At 32.5% G+C, this 19313-nt stretch overlaps 1 protein-coding gene across 1 annotated transcript in view; it reads right to left on the reverse strand.

Moving 5' to 3' along the window:
* GCA (grancalcin) overlaps positions 1 to 19313 on the reverse strand; it is a 40805-nt gene that overhangs the window by 17629 nt on the left and 3863 nt on the right. Inside the window, exon 2 of the mRNA XM_074303268.1 lies at positions 12373 to 12540. Within this exon, the coding sequence (XP_074159369.1) occupies positions 12373 to 12540 (168 nt within the window). The remainder of the gene's footprint in view (positions 1 to 12372; positions 12541 to 19313) is intronic.

The raw sequence follows: 19313 nt of genomic DNA on the forward strand, positions 1-19313 counted from the left end.
ATTTTATAGTATACAAGTCCAACAAAATAGGCAACCAAGAGTCAATATACAAAGCACCTTTGACCAACTAGCAAGTAAATGTCAATATGCAGACAATTTAGCACAGATTAATTATCCCATAGCAACATATGAGCAAATTGATGCTGCTATGAAAGCATGGGGCTCCCTCCCAGGAAAGCAAGATAGAGGGGAAGCCTTCATGAAAATAGAGCAAGGTCCAAATGAACCCTTTGCTGATTTTTGTGGGATGTTTGCAAACAGCTGTCACAAGAACCATTGAAGAAAGCAACTACAGGAATTATGATCAGACAACTGGCTAAGAAAAATGCTAATGAGGTTTGTAGAAGATTTATATGGGGACTAAACAAAGATGCTCCTTTAGAGGAGATCATAAGACGCTGTATTACAGTGAGCACAAATGCCTTTTATACTTAGGCTATGATGCAGAACATGGGAAAACAGGGTCCCTTCTCAGCAAGGGACTTCCAGAGAGACTCATCAATGCTTTCAGTGTAATAAAGTAGGACATCTGAAAACTCAATGTAGGCATAGAGATAGAGTGAGAAGACAGGGTGAGAGAAGACCCAAAACCTTATGTACAAAATGCAACTGAGGCTTCCACTGGGCCTCAGAATGGAGACTGACCAGGGAAATGAGAGGCAGGGCCCAGCTCCAAGACCTCAAAATAGATGGTAGTGGAGGTTACACCCAGAGAGTCTTTAGAAGTTCAGGACTCTTGATATGATGAATCAGCAAAGAAGCAATCTGATAGAAGAAAGGGATTACATGATCAATCAGCCAATCAGATGGCAGAAAGGGATTATAACTGGAGAGAATATAGAGTTTTTAACCCAACAGAAGGGCAGTGTCCAGTGCAAGCAGCTTCAATGTAATTCACAGGTGATAAGGAAAGATCTAGAAAGTGGTGAATGGAAGGGACTAGATAGGTTAACTGCTTGGGGAAGGGGGTTTTCTTGTATCTCTACAGGAGAAAGAATCAGATGGTTGCCAACGAGCACCTTGAGAGAGACAGAAAAAGAGAAAAACCTCAAAACAAAGGAGAAGACCTAAGAAACATCTGACACTGAAAAAGCATGGCTGATAATGAGGCTGTTATAGAACTTCAAAATCAGCAGGAATTATTGGATTCCCTGAGATATGATAAGACTATGTGGTTAAGACTGATACAGGCCTTCAAAATCTGCTGGAATCATTGGATTCCCTGACATGTTAAGTAATGAACAATAGATTGGTTTTGGACTATTTCTAGAACTTATGGATGTAAGTTTTGGGGTAGCTTCCTGGAGGCCTCAGAATAGCCTGAGTCAGGATAAGCAAAAGTCCTTGGTCTTTAGGGAGAAGTGAAAGGGATGGACAAAACTGCCACAAGCTCTCCACCAACTTTCCTTTTCCTCATCCTCCTGCAAAGTGAGTCTGGCTTGTCCCACTCCACCCTCTAATCCCTCCTACGATTATCTATATACACCAAAAGATGGAGCCAGCACAGAATAGTGAAAAGGGACATTTTTCCAAACATATGCTAATATACCCTTAAGTGCTCAGTTGTCTGATTCCAGAGCACCTATTTAGAGTTTCAGCTCTTCATATATGGATATGTATAATTCCTCATGTTGATTCATGTTGTTTGTAATACCTCCCATGTTGATGGATTTATGTATATCTGTTTCAAGTGACACCCTTCAGAAACACGTTAATCTCATTTGATTCCCTATTTTCCTTTGGTTTTTCTCTCCCTTCCTGAGACAACAGAGAGGGTGTGATCACCTCCTTTTATGGTGTTTTCATCCCTTTTTTGAGGAGTCAGGGAAAGCGTGATCGCCTCCTTTTTGGGGTTCTCACCTCCCTGAGAAGTCAGGGAGGGTGTGATCACCTTATGTTCTAAAACAAAAGAAAACTGGAGATGTTATGGGCCAGAAATCTGAAACAAGGATTCTTACAGGGTGTTAAGTCAGTAGAATTGATGAGACAATGGTTATCTAGTTTAGCATGGTGATTAATAATTCTCTAAAAGTTCAGTATGATTGATTTAATCTTACAACAAATAATGGTTCCCTAGTAATTTAATGATTGGTTTATACTTAGAACAGAACATATAAGCAAAGGGAGGACTCAGAAATTCAATTCCATATTCATCAGCCTAGTGGTAGCTGGCCTGGCCTCCTGCATTTCCTCCACTGAGACCAAGTCCCATCTGAAAGCCCTCCAGAAAATTAGCCAAGCCCCAGTGAAGGAGATGAGACTTTGAAGGAGATAATAAAGAATTTGGACTTTAACACCTGGCTATTCTTGTGGTGATTAATTTGCTGAAAAGAAGGCGGCCCCAGAGACCTCCAAAAAACCACCAAGAACATTACAAAGTGTACTAATTTTAACATACCATAAGAGTGGGGAGATAACCAACTGCCATTCTAGAAAAAAAAATACTCCTAGGTACCACCAAACAGAAAATAACATTTTGATTGGTTGCAATTACAGTTATAATCCAGTTTATAAGTAAAAATCAACATAAAATATTTTGTAAGATTAAATTTGAACACCAAAATCAAGTAATGGAAAAAACCATGTAATAAGTAAAATACATTGCATTTACTTTTATGTTTTAAAATAATTTTTAGTGATCATTCAGATTGAAAAGCTTTTGCTATAACTTATATTTGCTGCTCAGTCAGAAATGTCTTCCAAATATATTACCTTCATTTCTCCCTTAATTCTTAAATAAAATAATTCAATATTTTTCAAAATTCACTATAAGTAGAAATACTATCATAATTCTATCACTAATCTTGTGTTTTGCCAAACTGTTAAAAAAAAAAAAAAAAAAAAAAAGCATTTTCTTCACATCTCAAGGAAATATGGTCAACCATACCATATATACGTACACTTGTAACTGGACTAGAAAATTATTTCTTGCTAAGTAAATGGAATTTTTCAACAAATTATTGGAAAAACAAGGTCAGATGACTCTTCTTGAACGGCTAGAACAGTACTACTGCACTATTAAGTCAGGAGGACCAGAATTCAAATCAAGCTTCAGACAGTTACTACTTCCTAGGTGTATAACCCTAAACACAACCCCCAATTGCCTCAGTAAAAAATAAATAAATACATGAACAAATAAATAGTGCTACCACCACACCATCTGGGTTTTAAATTTCTACTAATTAGTTCTAATTAGAAAACTGAAACTCAGCATACTATTAACCTTATAATCCAAAATCAAGAAAGATTTCTCCAAGAATAAGAAATTTAACAAAAAATACAAGAGACAACTGGGAAACTGGGAAATACTATGGCAGAAACTAGGCACAGACCAATTTCTCATGCCATATATCTTCAAGATCAAAATGGGTACCTCATTTAGATATAAAGGATGATACCATAAACAGATTAGGAGACAACACAAAATTTTACCTGTCAGATACAGACAAAAGAAGTTAAAATCACAGAATATGGGATATTTCCTAGTTACAGTAGAAAATGTAAGTGAATAATTTTGATTATGTTAAATTTAAAAGGTTTTGCACAGCTAATGCAACCAAAATTGGAAGGAAAGCAGAAAATTATTGAAGTTTTTCTGATAAAGACCTCATTTCTTAAATACAGAGAACTGCGTTAAACATATATGAATGCAAGTTATTTCTCAACTGATGGTCACAGGATAAGAAAGGGCAATTTTGGCTGCCCCCCCCCCGAAAAAATCAAAGCTATAGTTATATTTAAAGTATTCAAAAATCTACATTACTATTGATTAGAGAAATGAAAATTAAAACAATTTTAAGGTGTCCGCTCACACCTATCACACTGGCTGAGATTAATGATAAATGTTATAGGGGATATGGAAAAATTGGGATACTAATGCACTATTGGTAAAATTGTGGACTGATTGAGTCATTCTGAAAAGCAATTTGGAATTATGCCTAAAGGACTTATAACTATGCAGCACAGCCTTTAATTCTAGGTCTTTATCCCAAAGAGATCCAAAAAAGGTGAGTGGGAGGAGAAAAGGAACACATTTATAGCAGTTCCTTTTTTGGTGGTCAAAAATTAGAAATTGAGGGGATGTCCATCAATTAGGGAATGGTTGAACAAGTTCTAGTATATGATTGTAATGGAATACTATTGTGCTGTTAAGAAATGTCTAGCAGGAGATTTCAGAAAGACCTAGAAAGACTAATGTGAACTGATGCAGTGGAGGAAGGAGAACCAAAAGAATAATATACACAGCAACAGCAATACTGTTTGATGATCAATGAGCTCTTTTCAGCAATGTAATGATCCACGACAATCCAAAAAGACTCATGATGCAAAATGTTTTCTGCTTCCAAAGAAAGAACCAAGACAGAAGCATGCTTTTTCACTTTTTTATTTGATTTTCTTCCACAAAATGAAATATAGAAATGTTTTATATGAATGCACATGTATAATCTGTATCAGACTGCTTACCATTTCAGGGAAGGGGTAGGGAGTGGAGGGTTGGAATTTGAAACTCAAAACTTCCCCCCAAAAAAAAATTTTTTTTTTTTTAGCAACACAAAATTTATTTCCATATTAGTCATTTTGTAAAAGAAAACATAGGCCAAATAAAAACTAGAAAAATAAAGAAATTATAAAAAGCATGCTGTGTTCTGTACTCAGACTTCATCAGTTCTCTCTCTGGGAATGGACATTTTTCATCGTAAATCCTTCAGAGCTGGATATGCATTGATGAGAATAGCTAAGTCATTTACAACTTATCATCCCACAACATTATTACTGTTCACAATGAAAAACAACCAATATCAAAAGTTGTTTTTACAATAACTGGGGAAAAAAATAAAATATTACTTTTTTAAATATACTAGACATTATGTACCAAACACAAAAAAATTTGAAATTTTTGGTCACTTGAAAATGTAGAAAGCATCTGAATTTACCAAGAACATTGGAACAAATCCTGAAAAACAAAATTATCTATGTATAAGGTTAAATAAGAAGTCAATTTTTAAAAATAAATGTCTATCTCTTGATATCTCTTAAACAGTCAAATTTTTAAAAGATATTCTCAACTAGTATATAACTAGTATGTTCATAATAAAGCTAATTTTATCAAATGAATTTTATATTTTGATATTATTATTATACATATCCCATTTATATCAAAAATTCCTTTCTTGATTATTTTGAATCAGCTAGATAAAAGTGACTTTTGGTTCAAAAAAGCAAATCTGTAATCTATATGCCTTATCTGGTATATGACTCTTGGTCTAATCTATTTTTCTATTAATAATTCTGCCCCCGTTCAGAAATGATACTAAGGTATTGCTGATTTTGAGGCCAACATTTATATACTTAATGCCCTATCATATGAACTTTTCTTTCATTACAATCCTGTGAAGTAGACAAATAGGCCTTTTTCTAGTCTTCATCCTTCTTGAATGCTTTGCATTCTACGACAATATCACTTTTTTTTTTTTACTCTCTTTTCTACAGGTTTGATATTGCTTTCCTTGGGTTTTCCTCCTACCTGTCTGACCACATCTCAATATATTGGTGGATCTTCATCCAAGTCATTCCCATGTCCTCTCAATTCTTGTTCTAAGTCCTCCTTTCTTCAATGCTTTTACTCAAATTATATTCATGAAATTCTGCTTAACTTCATGTTCAAGACTACATTTATTTCTATTAAATTTCCTCTTATTAGATTGAGCTCAATGTTCTAGATGGACAAGATCTTTCTGGATTCTGACTTGGTTATCAAGCAGTTAGCTCTACCTACCAATACCTACTAGCTTTTACGTACCACCTTGCAAATTTTATTAGCATGCCAACTGTCTTTATGAATATTACCAACAAAAACAGTTAATCAGCACGTGGTTAATAATAAATCCTTAAGATTTATTTTTAAAATTATTAGAGATCTCAATCTCCTTCAAAAATACTAATAAAACATTAATCTTTATAATAATACAACTAATGATAAAACAACTAATCTTTAGATCTGGTCATTCAAATAACTTCCAAATTAAGCTTATTTACTTTGCTGTCATCTAGCTCCCATCTCTGTATCTTTATGAGAATAACACAGAAAACTATGAAATGCTTTGCTAAAACATATCCACCAATATAGAAAGGAAAGGGGAAATAAGGAGAGAAAAGGATAAAGAGAAAGAGGATGGGGAGGGCAGGAGAGAGAGAATAAGACAAAAAGAACATTCCTTTTATTTATCTCTAGTCAAATAGGAAATAAAATAAGACACAATACATGGTTACTTTGCCTAGCTGTTCACTAATTGTTGCTACAATTAATATCAAATTGTGCCAAACCTAACTCAAGTTAAGCAAATACTTTTGTGTCTTTGATAACACTGATGATGATGGGGGTTCTCTCTCATTAATACTTAAAAAGTTAAAGTTGATTTGCATGAATTATTAAGAATAAATTTATGAAATTCACATGTATTTTAATGCCACAAGTGTTTGTTCCTTTCAGACACAGGTATCATATCCTTCCTGTATTTAATATTATGTCTGTTCAACATGGCCTGATCTGCAAAAGTACAGCCTGAACATATATTGCCAATGTTTCCAGCAGCATACAAAAGACACTGGCTTCACCAAGTGCAACTAAATTCTATTTATATCCCTCACTTCAGTCATTACTCTGATCATTAATGACTATATTTTATTGGACTCTGGATGACCACTTAAAGATCAATCCTATACTATACTATACTATACTATACTATACTATACTAATACATGCTATGCTAATTTACACGTATAATTTTAAAGGGTCATCCTCAGTAATGATTATTTTTTAAAAATATCCACAAAAATGCTAAATATAGAAATAGATATATAATTCTTTCAAGCCTAGAGACATCATGTATTCCCTTCAGTAATCATTTAAAAAAAATTTAACATGTAATTTTCTTAAATTTTACCATTTCCCTATTTAATTAAAACTGCCTCTAAAATTCTATTTAACTACAATTTCTTTCATTTAACCATATGATTCCAGAGTGTATCAAAAAATATGTAAGGATATTTAATGTTTAAAGAACAATCTTCGCAAAGGAAGTTGTTTTGTAAAGCAAAGAATCATTTGAAACACGAATAATTATCTTTTAATTTTTGTTTAGCAAATTTTTATTTTTTATACACTGGATTTTCTTAAAACAGGACAAATAAAATGTTTCCCATACTGCTACCATACTCAGCTAAAAGGGAGCAAAGATTATTAAGTTCATTTTCCATTGAGTAGCTACCCATCAGTTGGGGAATAGCTGAATAAGTTATGAATATAAAGAATAACTTATATGAATGTAATGGAATAGTATTGTTCAGAAAATCCTGGAAAGACTTACATGAACTAATGCTGAATGAAATGAGCAAAACCATGAGAACCCTATACACAAGAATAGAAAGATTATGTGATACTCAACTGTGATGGACTTGGCTTTTCTCAGCAATGTGGTGCTTAAAGATAATTCTAATAGACTTGAGAAGAAAAATGCCATTCACATCCAGACAGAAAATTATTGAGACTGAATATGAATCAAAGCATGGTATTTTCATCTTTGGGGGCTTTTTTTCTTTCTTGTGTTTTTCACCCTTTTGGTCTGGATTTTTTCTTGTACAACATGACATCATATTGCTGTCTTGGGGAGGGGGGGAGAGAAGAAAGAGAGGGAGGAAAATTTGAAACACAAAATCTTACAAAAATGAGTGTTGGAAACTATCTTTATGTGTATTTGGAAAAATAAAATACTATTAAGGTAAAAGATGAAATTTAAAAATGTTATTGGGGATAGAGGAAATTTATTTTACAGCCATAATGGAACTGGAAAAAAAGGTTCAGCATCTAGATTAAAGGAATTTTAAAGTACTTTTAAGAAACATATTTTTGGGGAAAGGGTCTAACCATGGCAAATACCAAAATTAAACTAATATCTAGACAAAAAACTTAATGTAGAGTAAGAGAGACGGTGAAGTTGTAAGACTAAGCATGGCAACTCTTCCCAAATTCCAAATTCTTACAAAGATATTTCAAAGACAAATAAAATGCATCTGATCAAATCACACTGATGATATTAAAAAAAAAAAAAAAAAAGTCACAGTGAGTCATCTGCCCAACCATGGTTAATATAGGACTAGGGACATAAGAGGTCTGTGGACATTATAGAAAAGATCTGGTCAGGGACATGGTTACACAGCCCAGGTGGGAGGCTGTACAATAGTGAAAGAGATGATTTCACAACATTCTACAGGATGCAAGAACAGGTACAAAATGGCACTTTTATCAACTGCTACACAACAGTTCAAGGCCTTGAATCTAGGGCAAACTGAAGAAAATGCCACCATAAGATGGCATTCTGCAGTCAAGAGTGGTTACGGCTATCGGGAGAAGCAGCAAATGCAGAGGCAAACCTAAGCAGCAACTATCTAAGACTCAGATGAGTCAGATTACCAGGAACAAAAGGAATTTTCAACTGCAGCTTCTAGGCCAATCTTCTGAAGCCTGCAAAGGAATAAACAAGGCAGGAGTCTCAGACTAAAAGGGAGCCTATAATTTTGTCATTCTGAACTAGTAGAGCTTCCCAGCTGGCTGATACTCAGTCCAACAGAAATTTACTGTTATTCAGAACCAAATTTAGGATAAGAACTTGCCAAGATCTGAGGAACAGCAATCAGAACATTAAGAGAGTACTGAAAACTTTCATATTCCCAATTTGAACTGTCCCTGACATTCTGGATTAATACAATAATCAATGCCCCAAGAAAATATTTGTGGCAGACCTTTTTGTAGTGGTAAGAAACTGGAAACTGAGTGCATGCCCATCAGGTGGCTGAATAAGTCATGGTATATGAATGTTATGGAATATCATTTTTCTGTAAGAAATGACCAGCAGAATGATTTCAAAGTGGTCTGGAGAGACTTACATAAACTGAAGCTAAGTGAAATGAGCAGAACCAGGAGATCATTGTACACAATAACATCAATATTATACAATGATAAATTCTGATAAGTAGAATTCTCTTCAACAATGAGATGATTCACATTATACACTTCAACAACAATACTATATAAGGATCAACTCTAATGGAAGTGGCTGTCTTCGGCAATGAGAGGATCCAATTCAGTTCCAATTGTTCAGTGATAAACAGAATCAGTTACACCCAGGAAAAAAACACTGATAAATGAGTGTAAATTGCTTGCATTTTTGTTTTTCTCCCCAGGTTATTTTTACCTTTCTAAATCCGATTTTTCTTGTGCAAGAAGAGAATTGTATAAATATGTACATACATATTGTATCTAAGATATACTTTAATATGTTTAACATGTATGAGACTGCCTGCCATCTAGGGGAGGAGGTGGAGGGAAGGAAGGGAAAAGTTGGAACAGAAGTGTTTGCATGGATCAATGTTAAAAAATTACGCATGCATATGTTCTGTCAATAAAAAGATATAATAAATAAATAAAATAAAAATGAAAAATAAAAAAACAATGAGATGATTCAGACCAGTTCCAATGATCTTGTGATGAAGAAAGCCATACACACCCAGCGAGACAACTGTGGAAATTGTGTGTGGTTTATAACATAGCACTTTCACTCATTTTTGTGGTTGTTTGCTTGCATTTTATTTTCTTTTTTATTTTTTCCTGGTTTAATTTGATTTTTCTTGTGCAGCTAGATAACTGTATAAATATGTATGGGATTTAACATATTTCTACCATGTTTAACATATATTGGACTACTTACCATTTAGGGGAGAGGATGAGGGAAGGGGGAGAAAAATTGGAACACAAGGTTTTGCAAGGCTTAATTTTGAAGAATTATTCATGCATATGTTTTGAAAAATAGAAAGCTTTAATTAAAAAAAAATTTTTAAAAGAAAAAAGAAAACTAATAGTTAAGCTGCTGTTTATATACACTATAACTGCTCCAAAGGGAGAATGAACTGAAGCAGAATGAAATGAAACAATGAGGAAGAAATGAAACAATGGATGTGAAAGTGCTTTTAATAATATAAAGCATTAAGATATTACAGTATTTCTATTATTACTACTATTTCAATAATGGAAATCTTTTAAAACCATATAAGGCAAATTGACCATTTATCTCACAGTAAGTTACTAAGAGGCCTTGTCTATTAAATATTGAATCTGAGCCATGAAGTTCCATTTCTTTATTTGTTGAGTCATTTCAGCCATGTCCAACTCTCTGTGACCCCATTTAGGTTTTCTTGACAAAGATATTAGAGCGCTCTGCCATTTCTTTCTCCAGATTATTTTAGGGTTAAATGACATGCCCAGAGTCACAAAGTAAGTATCTGAGGCCAAACCATCAGAAAGATGAGTCTTCCCACTTCCCAGCCTGGTGCTTTATCAGCTGATGAATTGGGCTTCTTAAATCTCTGTCTCAAAGTAAATAAGAGACTGTAAGCAAGCATTTAATAAATACTTGTTGACTTGACTAGTAAAAGTCAATGGTCCTTATTTGTGATCAGTACTCAAAAAAAAAAAAAAAATGCAACTCTAAGTCCTTATTGTAGGTTTCTTACTTTTTTAATAAATGCTAAAATTCACTAACTTTGTAAAGTACTATCTCCCAAAAATGTTTCTTGTCCTGAAAAAATATATAAATTACAATCTGCCTCCTAAGAAAAATTATAAAGAAAAACACAATATCCCGTAAAAAAAAAATCCAATTACATTATGATCTAATTTAATGAGTATTTATTCACAACTTATGTATTTAAATACAATATTTTTTTTAAAATTATGAATTCAAAAGCCCACTTCCTGTTCTACAAGTGTCTTGTTTGTACCAACTTTCTCCTCACATGAGAAAGTAAATGTGCTTTAATTCCAAACTCCAAAGCATTCACCAAGATAAAGATTTTCCTACCTTTCAAATATAAAAAAGGAAAGCAGTACCAAAACAAAGTTATAGAAGAAAAAGATAAGGAAACAACATGACATATAATCCATATAAGTCATAATATTTATAATATTGGGTGGGGAGGGGTGGGGAAATACAGACCTGTGATTACATTGGCAAAGGAAATTCAAAGTAATCATCTTAAAGAGTTCCCAGAGACATTGAAAGGTTAAATGATTTGTCCAGAATGCCACAAACAGTATAATGATCCTGAACCCAGGCCATCTTAATTATAAAGTCTGCCCTCTATTCACCAAGCTATACTGCCAATTATTCAAAACTAATAGCAGCAAACAACAAATCTACAAGAGTCCTGTGTAAAGATTTCCTAGAGTGCAGAGATAAAAGGTGAGAAAAAATGAGGGACAACTTTTTTCCTCCTTATAATTCTACATTGTCTATAGTTAAAATTTTAAGGGAAATATGTGATTGGGGGGGAAAAATTCATTGATGTTTCATCTCCAAGACACATACATAACTGATTCAAATTTATAAGAATAAATGTCATTCCCTCAATTGATTGTCAAACTGAGTTTTGCAAGCTATCACCAACCGACTGTCAGTTTTCAAAAAGAGAAAGCAAGCTATCACCAATCACAAGAGAAAATGCCCCAAATTGCTACTAATAAAAGTAATGCAAATTAAAACAATTCCACAAAATAATTAACATAATAACTATACTCATCAAATTGGTAACTATGACAAAAGAGGAAAATGGCAATTGCTGGAGAGGCTCTGGGAAAACAGGTACATTAATGGACTACTGATGAAACTATGAATTGATTCAGCTATCCTGGAAAGCAGTTTGAAAAACTGCCTTAAAAGTCACTAAACTGTGGTGCAATAATACCACTAATAATAGTATGTCTCAAAAAAAGAAGAAAAGAATTATTAAGTATAAAAATACTCATAGCAGCTTTCTAAAGAGAGAGGGGGGAGGAGATAAAGAGAAAGAGGGAAAAAGAAAAAAAAAGGAGCAAAGTAAAACAAAGGAGGAAAGGAGGAAAGAAAGAAAAGAAAAAAAAAAGAAGGAAAGGAAGAAAAAAAGAAAAAAGGAAAGGAAGAAACTAAGAGGATATCCAACTGTTAGGAAATAGCTAAACAAATTATGATATATGATATAGTGAAATATTACTGCACCATAAAAAATGATGAAATGGGTACTTTCAGAGGAAATCATGAAGATCATTATGAAATAATCCACAATGAAGTGAACAAAAACAGAACAATTTCTACAGTGGCAACAACAAACCTAAAACTGATATAATTGTCCTCACCTATAAACTTTAAAAGAAACTATTTTTAATAAAGTTAAGATTAATTTACATGTAAGTTAGGGGAAAGTGTTTGTTTTCTTTTTAATACACATGTTGCCATACCAATTCTCTAACACTGATAACACTATTCACAGAATTTGGCATTTTACCTGTCCAGCAATAGCAGTGAAGTAAGTCCACATAGGATCATTTGCTGAATAACCAGAATATGCTGAGTATCCAGAGTATCCACCATGAGGCATATTTGGTACTGTTCCTGGCATTGGCTGTCCCATTTGCATCTGCATTCCAGGCATTTGACCAGTGTAACCTCCATACTTGAAAAGAAGGAAAAAATTTTTTTAAATCTACATTACCTATTAACCTTAATTGTCAAATGAGGTATAAAGAGGGGAGAGAAGAGTAGTTTATCTGAAATCTCCTGTAGTAGCTAAGAATTAGCTCATTAACTTGTAGGTTTCTATACATTAAATCCTGGAATATATATGAGAAAAGTTTGTGCAGTCCTCCGTACATAGCATTAAACAAGATGTAGTAAGAGAACAAAGGAAACACAGGCATACCCTGCCTAATATAATAAATTGGTTTCATAAAAATGTTACAGGGTCAAATACTTTACTAAGAAAAGTGTTATATTCACCAATTGATAAATGATCAAAGGATATGAACAAATTTCAAATGACAAAATTAAACCCATATACAATCCTATGAAAAAATGTTCTAAATCATTATTGATTAAAAGAAATGTGAATTAAAACAACTCTGAGATAATACCTAACACCTCTCAAATTGGCTAAGATGACAGGAAAAGACAAATGTAAATATTGGAGGGGATGTGGGAAAATTGGGACATTAATGCATTGCTGGTGGAATTGTGAAATGATCCAACCATTCTAGAGAACAATCTGGAATTATGGCCAAACGGTTATAAAACTGCATATGCTTTTCTTTTTTTTTTTTTTTTTTTTTTTTCCTGAGGCTGGGGTTAAGTAACTTGTCCAAGGTCACACAGCTAGGAAGTGTTAACAGTCTGAGACCAAATTTGAACCCGGGTCCTCCTGAATTCAAGGCTGGTGCTCTATCCACTGAGCCACCTAGCTGCCCCAAAACTGCATATGCTTTGACCCAGCAGTACCATTACTAAGTTTGTATTACAAGGAAAACAGAAAAGAAGGAAAAGGACCCACATATGCAAAAATGTTTGTAGTAGCTCTGTGGTAGCAAAGAATTGGAAAATGAGTCGATGTTCATCAATTGGGAAATGGCTAAACAAATTGTGGTACATGAAAGTAATGGAATATTATTGTTCTTTAAAAAAAAGACAAAAAGGTTGATTTTAAAAAGGCCTAGAGACATTTACACAAACTGATGCTGAACAAAACAAGCAGAACCAAGAATACATTATACACAATAACAGCAAGAATGTGTGATGATGAAGTATGAAAGACTTGGTTTTTCTCAGTGATTTAGTAATCCAAAGCAATCCTGATAGACTTTGGACAAAAAATGTCATCTGCATCCATTAAAAGAAGTATGGAGATTGAATGTAAATCAACACATGCTATGTTCACTTCATTTCTGTTTTTTTCTCTCATGATTTTTCCCTTTTTTTCCAATTTTCCTCTTCTAAGATGATTCATAAAGCAATGTGTTTTAAAAACAAATAAATATAAATAAATAAATAAATAATTGAAGTGACTCCACAAATGGTCTAAATATATTAAAAAGAAAAAAGTGTTATAAATGGGAGATAAATTCCACAGTGGCAAAAATTAAAATCATTAAAGTTTTAAAATAGTTCTTTAAAAGAGTTCTGGGACCATATAATATTTTATTTATTACATTAATGCCTAAGTATTAAATACAAGCCATAAAAGTAACATCAAATTTTAAAGGACCTTTTTAAGATCTTAAATATGAGCATTATTCTTACATAACTTCAATGGTTATTCTTGTATTATTCTAAAATTTATAGAAAAATAATTTTATATATCAAAACATTAGTTTACTAGCCTGAATTTTTGTATCCCCTAAACCATGAGGGGATAAAAATAGCAACTTCATAATTTTAGACCTCTTCTTTAATTTTTTTTTTGGAGATTAGCTACTAAGTCACTTCAGAACTCTGGTACCTAACTTTTTTTTTTTTGGGGGGGGGGTAATTTTGGTAAATTTTAAACTTAAAATACAAAATGACAAAGGAAATTTTTAAAAATTACCATGTACATACACACTATGAGAGGACTCAACATAAAACAGTAAATTTCCATTTCAAGAAAACATAATAAATACCACATATTATTTTCAAAACTGTCCAGCTTTTTTCTTTTTTTTTTTTTCGTGCTTTCTTCTTGGTATTCTTTTATTCTCCGCTGTGCAGTTTTTACTTAACTTAAGGGAAAACCTCCCTTCCTCCAACACTCTAAAGAAGGTTACAATTAAGCGTGTGTGTGTGTGTATATATATATATATATATATACATATATATATATACATACATAGATATCTATAAACACACACACACATATATATATATATATACTCATATTCATATTTGTGAGACCTTACTATGTTCTTATTTCCTCCTATCATCTGTTTCTCTGAAGATAGATAACATCTTTCTTCATAAGTCCATATTCTTCTAAATAATTCATCATTTCCTACCCCATAATAATATTCTTTTTTTAATTTTTTAATTTAACCCAATCACATTCTGTCTTAAGAGACTGAAAAATTCTCCCCCAATTTTCTGCATTCCTTCTGTTCTTGGTTATATAAATTTTTTAAACAAGAAACTTTTAATTTAAAATAACCAAAATTATTCTTTCTATATTCAAAGCTCTCATTTTATGATAAAGTTTAAGGTTTGATACTGCTGAATCTGCTTCCTTTACATCTTTTTTTCCTGTTTCTTCGAAATTCTTGACATTTTATTCTTCCAAATGAACTATTATGATTTTTTTCTAACTCAGTAAAATAATTTTTAATAATTTAATTTGAATAACATTGAAAACAGAGTAGTTAAGTAATACTGTCATTTTAAAAATTACATGAGCAGCTAGGTGGCACAGTCAATATAGCACCAACCCTGAAGTCAGGAAGACCTGAGTTCAAATTTGGTTCCAGACAATACTTCCTAGCTATGTGACCCTGGGCAAGTCACTTAACCCCAATTGCCTTAGCAAAAAAATAAAAAATAAAAATTACATAGGCTTTACCTACCCATGAGTGACAAATATTACTTCAATTATTTAGATCTGAGTTTATTTGTTTAAAATATTTTTTGTTTATGTTCACACAATTCCTGGGTCTGTTTGGAGAGGTATATGCTCGGTTATTTTATATTGTCTAGATATTTTAAATAGTCTAAAACAATACTCAATAATACTGCTGACAGTATAATTTATCTATTTTTCACTTTTGCTTAAATCTATTTTAATTTTAACTTTGAGATCATGATTACTGTTCTTTTTTCATATGCTTAAATTCTTCTCCTGCCCTTTATTTTATCTTTTTGTGTATATCATTTTTAAAAAGGGACCTAAAAGCAAAATATTGTTGAATTCTAAATTTTAATCTATCTGTTTCTATTGGCTTTTCAATTCTTTTCTATGGTAAATTTGTCCCATTGGCATTCTAAACTACAATTATTTGTGTATTTTCTTCCTTCCTATTTTTCTTTACTATCCTTCTCAACCTATTTACTTTATCCCTCCTATTCCTTTGTTTTACTTTTACCTGCTACGCTATCTTCCTGTTCCTAACCTAGACACCCCTCTAAGAGTCCTTCTTCCTTATTCTCTCTCACCTTTCTGAATTTAGAAGACTTTTATACACACACATATATGTATGTTTTTCCCCCTTTAACCTATTCCCAGTGAGTATGGTTCCACCACTATCTGGCCTCTCCAACTTTCTTCTACATCAATTTTTTCCTTTTATACCTCATTTGCATGAGATAATTACTTTTTAATCTTTCTACAATTCTTTTTTTTTTTTAATCACTCCAAAATACTCAGCTTAAACTACACTTTTCTTTCAAACTATCCAAAAAATTATGACAATCATAAAAAATACCATTTTCTCATATATGAAGTAAACAATTTGACCTTATATTCCTTATACTCAATCTATAATATTTACCTTAAATTTCTCCTGGATTTATATGATGAATTTTCTCTTAAGTTCTGGGGTTTTTTGGTCACAAAAATCTGAAAGTCTTTGAGTGTTAAACGTTTATTTTTTTAAATTCATGATTAAACTTAAACTTTGCTGGGTAAGTTATCCTTGATCCCAGCTCTTTTGCTCTATAGAATATAGTATTGTGAGACCTATAGTTCTTCAATGTAGTAGCTATTGGATCTAGTATAATCTTTCTTGTACCTCCCTGAAGGTATTGTATACTTACTTGGTTGTGATATTCCTCTAAGTTTTCCTCCTAGAATTTCTTTCAAGTGATAAGCAGTTGTTTTTGTTTTGTTTTGCTTTTTACTTTGCCTTCTTGTTCTAAAACTTCAGGGAAATTTTTCATGATTTCTTGTAATACTGTGTCAAGAATCTTTTTTTTTTTCTTTTTTATTGTAATTCTCTAGCAGTCCTACTACTCTTATATTATTTCTCCTCAGCACCTAACTTTTTAAGGCCAAAATAGTGATGCAATAATACTCCAAACATCCCTTCTCATATAAATTCCATAGCATTTCGATTCATTAGCAATGAATCACTTCTCAAACTTTTATTAGTGTTCTCAAGACAGGTTAATGCCTCAGTTCTTTCAAGTTAATAATCAGAACCAATAACTGCTATAATAAAGTTAATAATTAAAACCAATATCTGTTTTATCTTCTTCATGATTTTGATTATTCAATTTAATTAGATCTTAATTCCCAATTGTTCCTAATTTCGAGTTTTAATTATGACCTTAAAATCATTGTTCTCTAATTCTCTAATTCATAAAGCTCAATGGATATAACTTCTACTTGGATGGTAATTGTAGATTATTAAAAACCTCTGAAATCCTGAATACAATTTGGTCAACTTGATACTATTCATGCAATATTAGTTCTATATTGATGCTGTCTTTCTTTAGAATGTTAAAATCTTTCCAAAGTTATTTGATATCTCTATCATCAACTCCTTCAGCTCAACCAGTTTGGCAAAAAGCAGGCTTATGACACTAATACTTTAAGATAGTAATAGCACCTTGACTTGCAGACTGCAATAATGATGATGTATTTGGAAGACAAAAACAGAACTTCCACTAACCTCAGGGCTTCTAGATCTTGAGGATGCCCAGAGGCATTGTCAAAAACTAGCAAGACTGTTAGTGAGACTATTGTCAGAGTAATATTTAGTCATTGTCGGTCAAAAATATCCAACAAATCATTCCCGAAAAACATTGTCACCCAAAGCTTTCTTACTCAACTTCCAAAATACTAACAACTTATGTTTAATCATATTGGAAGTAATATTCTAAAATCTAGTTCTCTTTCCTCCACAAATTAGACTAGTCTCAGTTACATTTAAATAATTTTTGAGCATTCCAATCAATTGCCTTAACTACTTCTTTAAAACTGGACAAGAGCTGACTATAAGCGCCTTAACAATTATACCCTTTATATCTTTTTTTAGTCACAGCAGAGTGTGCTACACATGTATACACTTGATATTTATTGAATAGATCATAACTTAGTAGTGTTTTATCCAATAATTTAATATACTACTTGCATCTTGCACTGATGATTCTACCACAAAAGACTTATAGATGTTTTCCTTTATTTCCATTATTAGCATTAAATAATCTTATATTTACATGTTTCCTTTGTATTTCCATTATTAGCATTAAATAATCTTATATTTACATGTTTTAAGGTTTGCAAAGTTTTATGTTCAAGAATGCTCACCAATTCATAGTAGTTGCATCTAGTTTTTTGTTTTGTTTTGAATGTAAGTGACTTGATTGCTGTGTGAAGGTCTTTTTAAGGAATTTCCCTACTAATCCAAATCTCTAGGTTCTCAACCACTTATATTATTGTAAACAAGCATTTATTAAGCACCTACAAGGTATAAAAGACTGGGTACACATATATACACATACCATTTTGTTTTTCTTTTTGTATGTACATGAACCTATCTACATCTGCCATTCCCCCACCCCAATGTATACTCCTGGAGACTAGAGATTATTTCACTGTTTGTATTCACAGGATCTAATACAATTCCAAACATGATAAAGGTAAATCTTACAAAGATATTTATTAAGATAAGTGCTTGTTTACTTGACCAATTAATAGAAATGTTACAGAATAAATTCAAAATTCTTATCATTCCATCTCTTTCTTTTCCTCTCCTGCTCTCTTAAATCTATTTCACCCAAATCAGGATCTCCAATCACTCTACCTGTCAGTAATTTTCTCAGGTCATCAATGTTATGACTTTACTTTCCTTCTTTTGCAATTTTAATTCTAAATTTGACCCAAATCACTTTCACACAGTTAACTCTCAAATCTTCTCTTGTTCTCACTTTATTGCCCTATCACTGCTCATCCCTTGCCTAACTTTTGTCCTGAATTATTCTCAACATCCACCACCTCTGCTATTACTGCTGCTAGAGAAGTCACAATTGACACCACTAGAAACTATATTAATTCATGTTGTCCAACTCCAGCTGGGTACTGCAACAAAACAATCCCTTTATTCCTTACTCCTCAAGATAGATATTTGGATAAGTAGGGGAAATTCCTTAAAAGACCTTCATAAAGCAATGAAATCACCATATCATTTAAAACAAAATAAAAAACTAGATGCAAAATCTTTTGAATAAATATTCAAATCACCCATGCCTGACAGTGGACACTTTCCTATCAGAAGATTTATTCAACACTTTCTTAAAGGTATTAAAATATCCCACAGCTTTTTAACTGAATTAACATTTACCAAAACTGTTTCGTAAACTGAATATGATAAATGGATTCTAAAGAACTTCCTTTTTCTGAAACTTACCATCATCACTCCTAGACCCTCTCAGATGAGGACCTAACTTCTAACTTTCCTAAGAACATTTAAGTCATTTGTCAGCTCACTCTTCTCT

This window comes from Sminthopsis crassicaudata, chromosome 3 (assembly GCF_048593235.1).
Source record: "Sminthopsis crassicaudata isolate SCR6 chromosome 3, ASM4859323v1, whole genome shotgun sequence".
NCBI classification, from domain to species: Eukaryota; Metazoa; Chordata; class Mammalia; order Dasyuromorphia; family Dasyuridae; genus Sminthopsis; species Sminthopsis crassicaudata.